The sequence below is a fragment of the Notamacropus eugenii genome, chromosome 5 (assembly GCF_028372415.1).
Source record: "Notamacropus eugenii isolate mMacEug1 chromosome 5, mMacEug1.pri_v2, whole genome shotgun sequence".
Lineage (NCBI taxonomy): Eukaryota > Metazoa > Chordata > Mammalia > Diprotodontia > Macropodidae > Notamacropus > Notamacropus eugenii.
Genome location: NC_092876.1, coordinates 198,748,092 through 198,761,072, shown reverse-complemented (window position 1 = coordinate 198,761,072; position 12,981 = coordinate 198,748,092). Strand labels below are relative to the sequence as shown.

The 12,981-nt window shown below is 35.1% G+C and overlaps 1 protein-coding gene across 3 annotated transcripts in view; it reads left to right on the top strand.

The window, feature by feature from the left end:
* KATNAL1 (katanin catalytic subunit A1 like 1) overlaps positions 1-12,981 on the top strand; it is a 133,411-nt gene that overhangs the window by 86,683 nt on the left and 33,747 nt on the right. For all 3 annotated transcript variants that reach the window (XM_072611835.1, XM_072611833.1, XM_072611834.1), the window contains one exon: positions 4,792-4,960. In XM_072611835.1, the coding sequence (XP_072467936.1) occupies positions 4,792-4,960 (169 nt within the window). The remainder of the gene's footprint in view (positions 1-4,791; positions 4,961-12,981) is intronic.

Genomic DNA, 12,981 nt, shown 5'->3' with positions numbered 1-12,981 from the left:
GTGATTTCATGTTGCTATATAGAACAAAAATAAAAATAAATGAACAGGCAAGGGAGAAATAATTCGACCATAGAAAGATACTAGGGGAATAGAGAAGACTGGGGTTGGCCTTCAGAGGAGGATACTGAAGCAAAAAAAGCCTCTCCTACCCCAAAGAATAATGTCAAATGGTCATTTGCCCCAAAAGAACTCATAGAAGAACTTTAAAAAGACTTTAAAAATCAAATGAGAGATGGAGAGAAAAAGAGAACAATCTAAGAAAAACAAGAAAATTATGAAAAGAAAGCTAACCAACTTATTGAATTGGAGGTCCAGAATTTTAAGGAAGAAAATGACTCCTTGAAAATTAGAATTGGGTAAGGGAAAGCTAGTGAAGTTTTAAGAGACCAAGAAATAATAAAACATAATATAAAGAATGAAAAACAGAGTAAAATGTGAAACATAAGAAAAACAACTGATCTGGAGAACAGTTCAAGAAGAGAAAACATAAGAATAATTGGACTACCTCAGAGCTATAATCAAAAACAGAATCTTGATACAATATCAGAAATAATTTGAGAAAATTGTCGTGAAGTTTTAGACAAGAGGGGAAAGTAGAAATAGAAAAAAATACACCAGTCACCACCTGAAAGAGATCCTATGGGGAAAATGTACAGGAATACCATAGCTAAATTCTGAAACCCCAAGCTCCAGGAGAAAAGTGTTAGGAGAAACAAGAAAAAACCAATTTACGTATGGCAGAGCCACAATGAGAATCACACAAAACCTAGCAGTGGCTATACTAAAGACCACAGGTCTTGGAACACTATATATTGAAGAGCAAAAGAACTGGGGTTACAGCTAAAAATATACCCAGCAAAGTTAGGCATAATCCCAAATGAAAAAAATGGACATTTAGTAAATTGCCAGACTTTCGGGACTTTATTGAAAAAAAGACTTGATCTTAATAGAAAATTTGGCATATAAAATCCAAGAGAAATATATGGTAAACATCGAAGACTAATTTACTTTTTATATGAGGAAATGTAAACTGTCTTTAAGATTATAATTAGTAATTGGGTAGTTCAAAGAAAGATTGGGGTAAACTGAGTATGATGTGATTTTAAAAAGTAATACCATATAGGAAAAGATAGAAAGTGTAATTATACAAATGGAATGTAAGAATAATGGACAGAGGAATTAGTTGGGGGAGGAGGTCTGGTGGTTCTGGAACCCTACTCTCATCAGACATGGGTTCAAGAGAGAACAATATATACTTTTAGGAAAGAATGAAGTCTTCTAAATTTATAAAGAAATGAGGGTGGGGAAATAGGATAAGGGGAGGTATAGAAGGATGCCTAGATTAATGGGAATGGGATATGTATTTGGAAGGCTATGAAAGTCTTCTAAATTCAGATAGAAACAAGAGGGTAACGGGAAAGGGTGTGGGAGGGGGAGAGGATAAGGTTAAATAGTAGGAGGGCAAGATAGTGCATAGAAGTAAAGTAGAGGAATCAGGAGGGATAAGAAGTAAGAGATATACACAAACATAAAATAAATGTCAGGTAGAATTTATTCGAGAAAAAATCAGGGGTAGTAGTCATGATCTCAGACAAAGTTAAAACTACAGTAGATTGAATCAAAAGAAAAATAGGGAAAACACTGTATATCAGTCATATCAATGTTGTTTTAGACTGTAAAATAACTAGACAGTATAAGGTTGGAATATTGCTGTGTGGTAGGAAATGATGAGTTGGAGGATTTAGAAAAGTATGGAGGGACTTGGACTTACGAAGGAAGACGTTATCCACCTTCAGAGAAACAGCAAAACAAGTATAGTATGATTTTACGTAGATGTATATGAATGTATATGCCTATATATGAGTATGATTATAGATGTGTATGTGTATGTAAGTGTATATATCTACATATGTCTCTACATATTTGTGTATATATGTATATATGAATGTGTGTGTGTATGTATATATACATACACACATATCTGCACTTAATTGTAGCCTTCTTGGGGGAGAGGCGGCAGAAGGGGGAAAAAGAACAAAGTAAAAAGTGCATAGCAAGAAAAAAAGAGATGGCGAGCTCCAGACGCAATGTATAGTATTTATTATATAGTCTTTTTGAAATGGAAATTTATTGCTTTATATTTTGAATCCTCTCTTATGTTCTGCTGTGCATGTAGCAATGTTTATTTTCCTTTTCTTATTTTGTATTTAAGTTTTAGTATTTAAGTTTTTTTCTTTTCTTATTTTGTATTTAAGTTTAAAATAAAGAAAAAATTTACCAAAAAATGGTTTGGTTTGTGGCGGTGAGCTTTAGTAATCTGAACAAAAGTGCTATGTTGGTATCTTGAGTCAGTTTGTTATATATTTTATATTTTGCTCCAAGGATGTGCTTTTTATAAACTTCTCATCTGTTCCTCTTGCTCTGTCCATTGAAGAGTGGCATGTTTGTACTCACATTCCAGGCCCAGGGCAGAGAAATGCTCTGATGTTTCTATAAGTTAATTAAAGACCCTGTCCAAAAGAGCGATACCACGGGCTAGTGCATGAGGATGAAGTGGATACACATGGGATCAAAAGAACAGAGACAAAGGCAACGATGAGGAACTGATGATAGATACATTCAAACACAAACACAGGCAGGGACACAGAGAAAAAGGTAGAGTAGAAGGAAGAAACAGGTTCGTTCCTGAGAGACTAAAGGCCTCATGATTATATTTATTAGATTTGTAGAGATGTATTAGAGATGTACTTCACATTACACAAAATAAAATTTCCTTTTTTGGTACCATTGGTTATTAAAATTCTTGGTTTAGTTTGAGAATCTATGTTAATTTGGAGAATGGATAGGCATTGATTTTTGTAAGTGATAAATATGTTTGAGTTTGCTAACTTCCAAAAATCTTAGAATGTGAATTTTATTTGTTTTCCATTTGGTTTTTAATTTTAATGTTCCCTCAACTTCAATTCTCATATCTAATCAAAAATGTTGTTTATCCAGCAGTGACCACATATTTCCTATTAGTCACATTCTTTTTATTCACACAGGCCTTCATCTCCCCACCTTTGGACTTTTTTTAAAAAATTATTTTTAACATTCATTTAAAAAAATTGAGTTCCAAATTCTTTCCTTCCTTCTAGCTTCTTCCCTACCAATTGAGAAGGCAAACAATATGATATTAATTACATATGTGGAATTACAAAAGCCATCTTTCCATAATAGCTATGTTGCAAAAAAGCAAAAAAAAAAAATGAAGAAAATGAGAAAAATTATACTTCAGTTTATACTCAGAGTTCATCATTTCTTTCTCTACAGGTGGATAGCATTTTTTATCACGAGTTTCGGAATTGACTTGAATCATTTCATTCTTTAAAGCAGCTAAGTCTTTCACAGTTGATCAGCATTATAATATTGTTGCTATTGTTAAAATAATCTCCTGGTTCTGTCCTCTTCACTCTGTCTCAATTCATATAGGTCTTCCTAGGTTTTTCTGAAACCATTCCTCTTGTCTTTTCTTATACCATAATAGTGTGCATTGCAGACGTTGCATCACAACCATTTAACAAAGCTTGTTCAGTCATTTTCCAGCTAATGGACATCCCCTCAGTTTCCAATTCTTTGCAACCACAATATTCTTGTACATATGGATCCGTTTCCTTTTTTTTCGATTTCTTTGGGATGCAGTCCTAGTACTTGATGGGTCAAAGAGTGTGCAGTTTTATAGTCTTGTTCATAGTTCCAAATTGTTCTCCAGAATGATTTTACCTTGGTATTTTTGCAATAGCCTCTTCATTGATCTTCTTTTATCTTGTTTCTCCTCTCTACAATCCATTCTCACCCTGCTGATATCCTCCACGTCCCCCACCTCTTCTACTGAGAAATGTTCAGTGCCTTGTTGCTTCCAGGATAAAATGTAGAATCCTCAGCCTGGCATAAAAACTTTCCAAGAAACAGCTCCTTTCTTCCTTCACATTTTCTGTTGCAGTTAGACTGGCACACTAGCATTTCTTCTGCCGTGTATACCATTGCTCCTCAGTATCTTTGGAAAAGGGATGCCTCTCTCCCGTGTCTAAAATGGACTCACTCCTCTCCACAACTTAGAACCTCAAATTAATTGATATTTATTTGCTTGTGTCTCCCAGGACCAATATGTAAGAACCTTTAGAATGAGGGTGTTTTCTATTTGCCGTATCCTCTTCATTGTGTAGCACAGTGCATTGTACTTAGTGGAGACTTAATACATATTTGTTGAACGAATTGAATAAAAATGCTACCATTTGGCATTTGACTAAGGAAATGCTGAGTTTTTTCTTAACAGTGGAGAAGAAAATCACCTACTTTTAATTATTGGGAAGAGTAAAAGCTTATATTATTCATTGATAGTCCTCTACTTCTTGTCCTTCTGCAGTTTTTAAAGAATTCTTTAAGTTGTATACTGTTGGTTTAGGAAAAGACTGAATAAAATAGACTTCCATAGAGCCATTAAGATTATTTAATAGGGGAGAGTCAACTTTGTCCTCAATAATAATATGATTATAAATTAGGTAATTGCCTTCTATTGGTCTGTTCAGTTTGTATTGAAAGGATTTGAAAGAAGTTTTTTTTAAAAGAATTTTAAAAAAATTCATATACCTGATAGGTATGTACATGGGTTAATAGGAGAAAAAGACATAATTGAATGTTGAGTGTCTTTATTTAATAGTTTTATTAAGATAGCATTTATATTATATATAAGATAGCATAGATATATACATTTTTTTAACTTTTACTAATGCTTGTTTTTCTCTTTGTCAGGGCTCCACCTCAGATAAGGCGCTCAAATCGAGAAGTGAGACCCCTGAGGAAAGAAATACCAGGAGTAGGGCCACGGGGACCCGTAGGCAGAGCACACCCTATATCAAAGAGCGAAAAACCCACCTCCAGTAGGGACAAGGATTTTAGAGCAAGAGGGAGAGACGACAAGGCAAGAATGTTTTTCTAATCATCTCACCGAAAGCCTGTGCCTTTTGGTAGATAAAATTTACTTTTATTAGCTTCTCATGGTTCTCATAGTTTGTCATGGTTGTTGCTTTTGTATAGGTCAAGTAAAAAAATGCAGTTTGATAATAAGCCCCAAGAGGGCATTGTAATTTGAATACTGGGTTATATTTCAGGCACTTGGAAATTCAGTGAAAATATCTTGAAATGAAATCTAAAGACAAATTATATGTGGGGAAAATAAATTTTCTAAGCTTCAGTTGAATATGGATTATTTTTCAGCATATACTCAACATAAAGGAGAAAATAAATCTTTGAAAATATTTGCAGAAAGAAAAGTATTCCGAATCACAGTGAGTTGTAAGTGAAAAATAATTGTGGGAAAATAATTTTTAGGAAGAAATAGATCTATATAGAGAATAACATGAGGAAGATGATTCACAATTTTTCATAGCAAAACCAGGAATTTTTTTTTCTAGTTGAAGGAATTTGACTTGTTTGAAGCTGGTTTTATGCATCTGTTTCCATGAGAAATCACTAGCACATAAACAGACTGCTTGACCACAGCTTTCATTGTCCTGCAAATGAACTTGTGAAATTTTATTTTAACAGGAGGCAGAACAAAATGAACAAATATTTCTATTTCATCAAAACTATCAATAATTCTGTATGAAAAAACCAAAGTATTTTAAGCAACAACAGTCTTTATTGTCATTTGTAATTTATTTAGTCTTTTAATAACTTAAGGAGGTGATAAGAAAAATTTAAGTAAACTTCCAAAGACTTCAGATTAGCTATGGTTCTGCCATCTCTTTTAATTAGGACTTGTTTATTCAGTGGGGTAGGAAAATCCCCTTGTAGAAACAGCACCTTTCTGTGATTCAGCCGAGCAGTTGATTTGGATTTTAAAGTCTTAAAAAGTTGCCTGAGATATTAAATGACCAGCCTGTGGTCACATAACCAGTGTATATTAGAGGGGGCACTTGAACTCATATCTTCTGATTTCAAGGTTTGGTTTTTCTTCAGCATGTTATACTATCTTTTAGTAATGCTTACATGGAGAAAGAATTAAATGAATTTTTGATACATCAGAAATTTGCGTGAATGCTAACAGAGAGGCAAAAGACCAAAATTGGATAATATATGTGTTGACAAGAAGTGTTAGCAAATTCATCAGTTATAATCCCTTTTTACATTTCTTATCAAGGTGAATTATTGACTTAAGTTAATTTTTCTACCTTAATTATAATTTTAATTGTAAAGATGTATTTTGTCTTACATCATGTTCACTTCTTAATATATTCTGTATATAAAGATATTGCTGTTTCCCCCTCTTAGTCAGCAAATCTTCCCTTGTTTGTAGTAAAGATAAAAAAAGTAAGTTCAGTGCATATCTGACATCATCTACTCTGCCTCCATTTAAATCATTGTTACCCTTAAGTAAATGATAATACATATGTGCGTATACACACACACACACACACACACACACACACACACACACACACACAGCCCTCCCTCACTCAAAACAAAGTCAAGTGCAAGTCATGTCATTTATTTCTCTGAAGGCATGGTCTTCTTCGGCAGCAAAGGACGAACACACACACACACACCCATACACACACAATTTGAATCATCACAGATATGTTTGATTTTCTTAGTTTTCTAATAATAGTAAATATTCAGGATCAGTGTCACTTCCATGTGCCTACACTGCTAGACAAAGCATAGCTTACTTATATGAACAAATAGCTAGCTTTCACAATTGAGGTATAAATAATACTTTAATTCATAAATCTGTTCATTGTTTCTCTAGTTGGTCAGTATTCAAGTTCTTCTTTTATATTTTTACATATGAAGAGTAGTAGAAATTGGATCAATGATTTCATTGGTTTAGAGAAGAACTCCCAGGTGAGGAAGCTCTCTCTATACCATGCAGATTAGCTCTTTTCCTACAGCATTTCTGTCTGAAATTATTTTTTGGAACAATCTTGATAGAAATAATATTCTAAAATTTGCTTCAGTGCTTCACTGGGACACTGAAAATAAATGATATAATGCTGTTTATATGCTTATAAAACACTGTGTTCAATCTGTGATACTCCATGATAATGATCAGTATCATTATTATTATGCCCAAATCTCCCTTTTGAGGCAAAAGTCCCATAAATGAGGATATACAAAACTTCTTTGTGCCACTTAACTTTTCTCCATGTTGTCCAGGGGTTATACAGCCAGTCTTTGCAGCTGGGAAAATACAAAGGGCCTAAAGTGAGATGTTCCTCAGCTAGTAACCTGCAGGGCAAAATGCAAGACCCTGTATCAAAACTGACCTTAGAACCCTCCAGTCTTCACCTTCATTTCATCCAACTTTAGCCAAGTATGAATATACAAACCCTTTTAAATTCCTTGGGTAAATGAAAATTTAAAAATTAAATTTTCCATTCCAGGCCCTACAGACCTTAAAAAATTGATGTGAACAGAGAAAACCAAATTCACTTGAAGCTTTTCTCAGTTATGATTGTCTTTCGTTGCCCAGCCATTAGTTCAGATTTTGACCTACCAAATACCATCATGTACTGCTGTGAGCCTAAGGCCATGCTTACTTTCAGTACAGTTTTTCAGTGGGTAAAATTTCCTTGTTCTAAGCAGCTTGTGTATGAACTAGAGAGCCATAGTTACCTCATGTATTGATCTATGGTTTCTCCTAGTGTCGGAGCCAACCATAGAACCAATTTACATTTACAACACTTATGAATCTATTTTATTTTTATGTTCCTGAGAGATTTGTGTTCATTATTATTTTTTTATTAATGTTTGGAAGCCAGTAGAGAAATATACTTAGAAATAATATACTCTATTATTTTTTTCTGAGGTAAACTGCAGAAAAAATCAGATGGTAGGTGGCATAAGGAAAAGTGATTACTAGATTCTTGGAATAAGTGATACTGTGTTATAAATGTGGAGAATTAAAATGATTATTTATGGTAACCATGTTGGTTTTGGACTATTTATTGCTTTGTGATTAATTAAGTCTTTGACAACTTATGGTAAAATGGGTGGCATTTCAATTATAATATGATGATTGAAACTCCTATATGATTTAAAATAAATTTCATAGTGTAGTTTACTGATAATGTACAGTTATGTTTGGAGAAGGATCCAAAATTACTCAGCTTCAAAGACCATATTTCATTAGATGATCCTCAAATGGTTATTTGTGAATACGTGTTTGTCTAAAGTAGTATTATTTTTAGTGGTAAGTATGCTTAAACTGGTGGAGTTCTTTTCACTAGATTGGTGATCTTTTCCAAGAGTGGAAAATTAGTGCCATTTTAGGACAAGTAGGTGTATCTTTTTATCTATTCCTAGAAAGACCTCATTTTATACATTCAGTCTTAAATTGCCCTAAGATTTTATCACTAGTAAAAGTCTTTCAAATATCTATTCTGATTTACAGTCCTTTTGGCATTGATGTACTAGGTCAGATAAGTTCTATGTTCAAATAGCCCTCTGATTAAATTTCGGATTTTTTTTTGTAGTAGACTTAAATATAGGATGTATTGGAGTGAGGAGAGACTTGAGGTAGGGAGACATGTAGAATGCACTTGCAGTGCTCCATGCAAAAGAGATCTTATAAGAGCCTGAACTAGAGTAGTGGGTTGTGTGAGTAGAGAGAAGGGTAAAGATGTGAGAGATACTGTGAAGTTAGAAACAGTATTTAGCAGTGTGTTATATATGATGAGTGAGAATGAATGAAGGCAAGGCTAATACTAGGTGTGAGCCTGGGAAACTATGAGGATAGGGAAGTTGGGAAAAGGGGACAGTTTAGAGGGAAAGATTGTATTCTCTTTTGGACATTTCAGGTAGGAGATGCTTCTAGCACATCCACTTTGAGATGTTCAAAAGGCAGTTGGTGATGGGAGAAGAGAGTTCAGGAGAGGCATTAGAGCTAGATATCTAGATCTGGAAATCATCTGCACAAAGACGATAATTGAACCCTTGGGGGCTGATGGCATCAACACTTGAGATAGTATAGAGGGAAAAGAGAAGAGTTCTGGATAGAACCTTAGGTGATTCTCATGGTGAATGGGATGAATGAAGAGCCAGCAAGGAGACTGAGGAGCAGTCGAACAGATATGAGGGGGAGAGCCAAGAGAGAGCAGTGTCATAAAAACCAAGAGAGGAGAGAGTGCCCAGGAAGAGAAGGGGGATCAAAAAGCATCAGATGCTGCCTGTAGAAAGGTCTAGACAGCTGAGAATTGAGAAAAGTCTGTCATATTTGTCAAGTAAGAGAGCACTTTCATTGAATGAGATCAAAAACCAGATTGGAGAGATTTTATAAAAGAGTGAAAGGAGAAGATATGGAGGCACTGAGTATAGGTAGCTTTCTTAAAGAGCTTAGCTGCACAGAGGATGTAGATATAAGTTAACAGGTAGTGGGGATGGTAGGCTCAAATGAGAGTTTTTTTAAAGCTAGGAAAGGCATGGTTTGGCAGCAAGGAAAGAGTCAGTCGATAGAGAGATTGAAGGTTAGGGTATATGGTCTCATTTTTTTCACTGGTTCTTCTCCAAGGAGGTAGAGTGGAAGCTTGAGAAGAGATCATGAGATTTTTATGTTGAATCCAGATCTTTTTTCCCAGATAGAACTTTGAAAACTTTTAATTTCTTCAAGTATTTGGACATGTGCTCAGATGAGACCATAAAATTAAGTATCTCCAGTTCTTTCAACTGGTCCTGGTTTTCAGAACTCCTTACCATGTTGGTCACCCTCCTCTGGATGACACACTATAGTTTGTCTCCCTTACAGTATGATCTTCAGAATTCAGCACTACACTAGGCCTTAGTTTATTTTTCTGTAAAATGAAGGTGTTAAAGTCAGATTAGATGATCTATCAGATTCATTTCAATTCTAAATGTACAATGTTGTTCTCACCCAACTATTAAATATCAGAGGCTGCAGCATTTGTAACTGCCTAGGGTCTCTGATACCAAGTCTAACTTTCTTGCCATTAAATAACCATGTATTTTAGCTATATTAAGGAATATGTAAAACAAGATATCTAAAAAATAATACTAGAACCGAAACTCAATAAAGGGAGCAGAGAAATGGATGTGCTGATAACATGAGTTGTGTTAGTTCCTGTAGTTGGTCACTGATTTTAGCTTTAAGTTTCTTGGTAGCTAAGGCAAAAATGAAACCACATTGAGTCATAAAGTCTTCATTACCAGATAAAGGGAAGCATACAGGTTCCACTGACAATAAAAACTTAAATTCCAACAGTTGAATTCTAGGAGGAATTTACTTTGGGGATCCTTATATGAAGAGTAACAGTTAACATGATGTACAGTGTTTTCATCTATAGCTTTGTAAAACATAGAGAAAACATTCTTCACATAGACATTTTTTGTATTGACCCTTTAGAAAGGCCCAGGGTATAACATTAAACTTAGTAGAGCCTTTTCTTTTCTTTCTTTCTTTTTTTTTTCAGTAGAAACCATTGAAATTTATTGGCGATCATGCTTACATTGTGTGTAGCAAACATCCTTACAAGTCAATCATCAATCTGACCACACAAGAAGGACCCAAGATGCAATCATCAGAGGAAAGAACAAAAACAAAAACACAAAACTTCCCCCAAAAAACCCAAACTAAAACCAAACACACAAAAACTAAACAGGGTTGGGTGAGGTGGACAAGGAAAGAGAAATGAACATTGTAATGGGAGTTAAAAGTCTTCCTCACTCATTAATTGGCCTTAGGTGGAGCTTGATTAGGGGAGGTTGTTTGCTTGAAGACTTTCACACATTTTGGTAATTTGGCACTGAAGTACTTGGGTTGTGATGCCTTGTGGCTCCTATGTACACTTTGAGGTGAGGTTTTGCTTTGGGGCGCAGTCATCGGGAGAGTGTTTGTGTGATTAGGCCAGATGAGATTCTGGGTAGCCACTGAGGATCCCCCCCTCCTCCCCTTTTGAAAACCCAGATGTTGGTGTTTCTCTCTCTGGTAACTATGTATGGATGTAGTGGTCAGACAGTTGAATCTGTCTGTTGATCTGTGATGTATGTATTACCTATGGTCAGACAGTTGGAAACCTTGTCTGTTGGTCTCTCTTGGTACTAAAGTGATTGTTGACCCCTCAAACGTTGCTTTCCTTTTAGAAAAGCAGATCTAAGAACTTGTACCAGCTTGTCATCCTGGGTATGTCAGGGTGCTTGCTGTTACAAAATAAAACCTAATTGATGTATCCCTTGGGCAAGAGCTGAACTAGAGAAGCACACAACTAGCACAAACAGTTATGGGAAAGGTACCAGGCAAACACTTTTCTGTATTTTTCTGTAGGTAATTTTTTGTTTTTATATTGAAAATGTTTACTATGGTGGTTTTTTTTAAAAGAAAAAAAGATTCTTTTTTTTAAAAAGGGGCAGGAGAAGTATGTTAAATATTTCATGCTAGGCAGACCTTGCTATTTAAGATCCCCCTCCATTGTGGTAACTTTCAGTGGAGCCTTTTCTGCTGAGAACTAAAGTAATATGTCTAGATCCATAACTTTCTGATAATCTGATGTCTAATATAGCAATGGAAAGTCATCAGAATGCCCATTAAGCTTTTGGCAAATATGTATCAAGAGAGGTTTCAGTAAATGCTGCATTTCCTAGTTACATTCTTTGATAAATGTCTGAAGTATTGATATATTTTGTTATTGATAAAAGAAGGATTTGTATCCCTTGGCTCTTGATGTAGAATTGACATTTTCTTCTGATAGTTTAGGAATTTGATTTGTATTCTAGTCCAAATGGAGTGCAATCTGACTTCCACAGGTAGGATGTCTAGCAGAGGTAGCTTCAGGTACGTAAAGAGCTTTGAATCTGTGCAAGCATTCAGACTCCAAATAAGACTCGTATTAGGCTCCAGAGATCTGCACCATAAAGCAAGCAAGAGAAAACATAGCCCTGAAAAATTTTAGAGGCATGTATTTCCAATAAGTTACTTCAACTGCAACCTTTCACCCCATCCCAGTTGGAGCATTTTGATTTGCCTATCAGGGTGAGTTACCTACAAAACGTACCCCTAATGAATTGACCTATTGTATGGGATTGTTTATAATAGCTATTTAAATAATGCCAAGTGTCTGCCAAGTACAAGAATCTTCATTTTATTAGAATCTATATACTAAGCTGCTCTTCCTGGCAATAATTAGCCAGAAGGTTGCTGCTTCCGTTTGGGGTAAAGTGTATTCATCAGCGTAGGGAAGGATGCTTATCTTTCCATTGTTTTTGGCCAGAGTGTTTCATCTAATCATCTAATGGCTGACTCAGGTTATTTAAATGCGTTAGAAAGAAGGAGGGTAGGTGGTGCCATGGTCCAGTTTTACTCCAATTATAAATGGAATTTCATCTGACAAAACACCATTCTGTCTACCGTAAAGTGCTGGTAGCTATGTTGAGATGGACTTTGAAGAAAGGATCTATATTGAATTATTCAGTTTGATTCACATTCTGTTTTTAAAGCTGCTGAGAACATTGAATGCTGTGAAAATCTTATATTTTTAACATGTTTTCTTGGGGAGATTAAAGAAATTGTAGCTATAACTAGTAGAGTGGTTATTCTTAAAGCATTCTTGCTCCTTATGCAGTGGAGGAGCTCAGAGCTACAATTTGCTGAGAAAAAAAAATCTGTTAATAGAGTTTTGAAGGAATGAACCTGACTAAATGAACCTGACTAAAAAGTTTATAGTTTTGAGATAATAGTGTTTCCTTTTTTGAAGATGAAGGAATACTATCTGAGGAGTTAGTTATAGTGAAAAGTTTGACGAGGTTTGGGGCCTTCCTACTCAGAACACAGTCTAATCAATTTTGATAACAAAAGACAAATAAGTTTCTTTCCTCCTTTCCCTTACTCCTTTCTTTCCAGCTGTGCCACCTTTCTGCCATTTCTCTCCTTTCCTCCTCCTTTATCTGACTGTTCCTTTTTTCTCCATTCCTCCCCCCATGACTATATTTCCC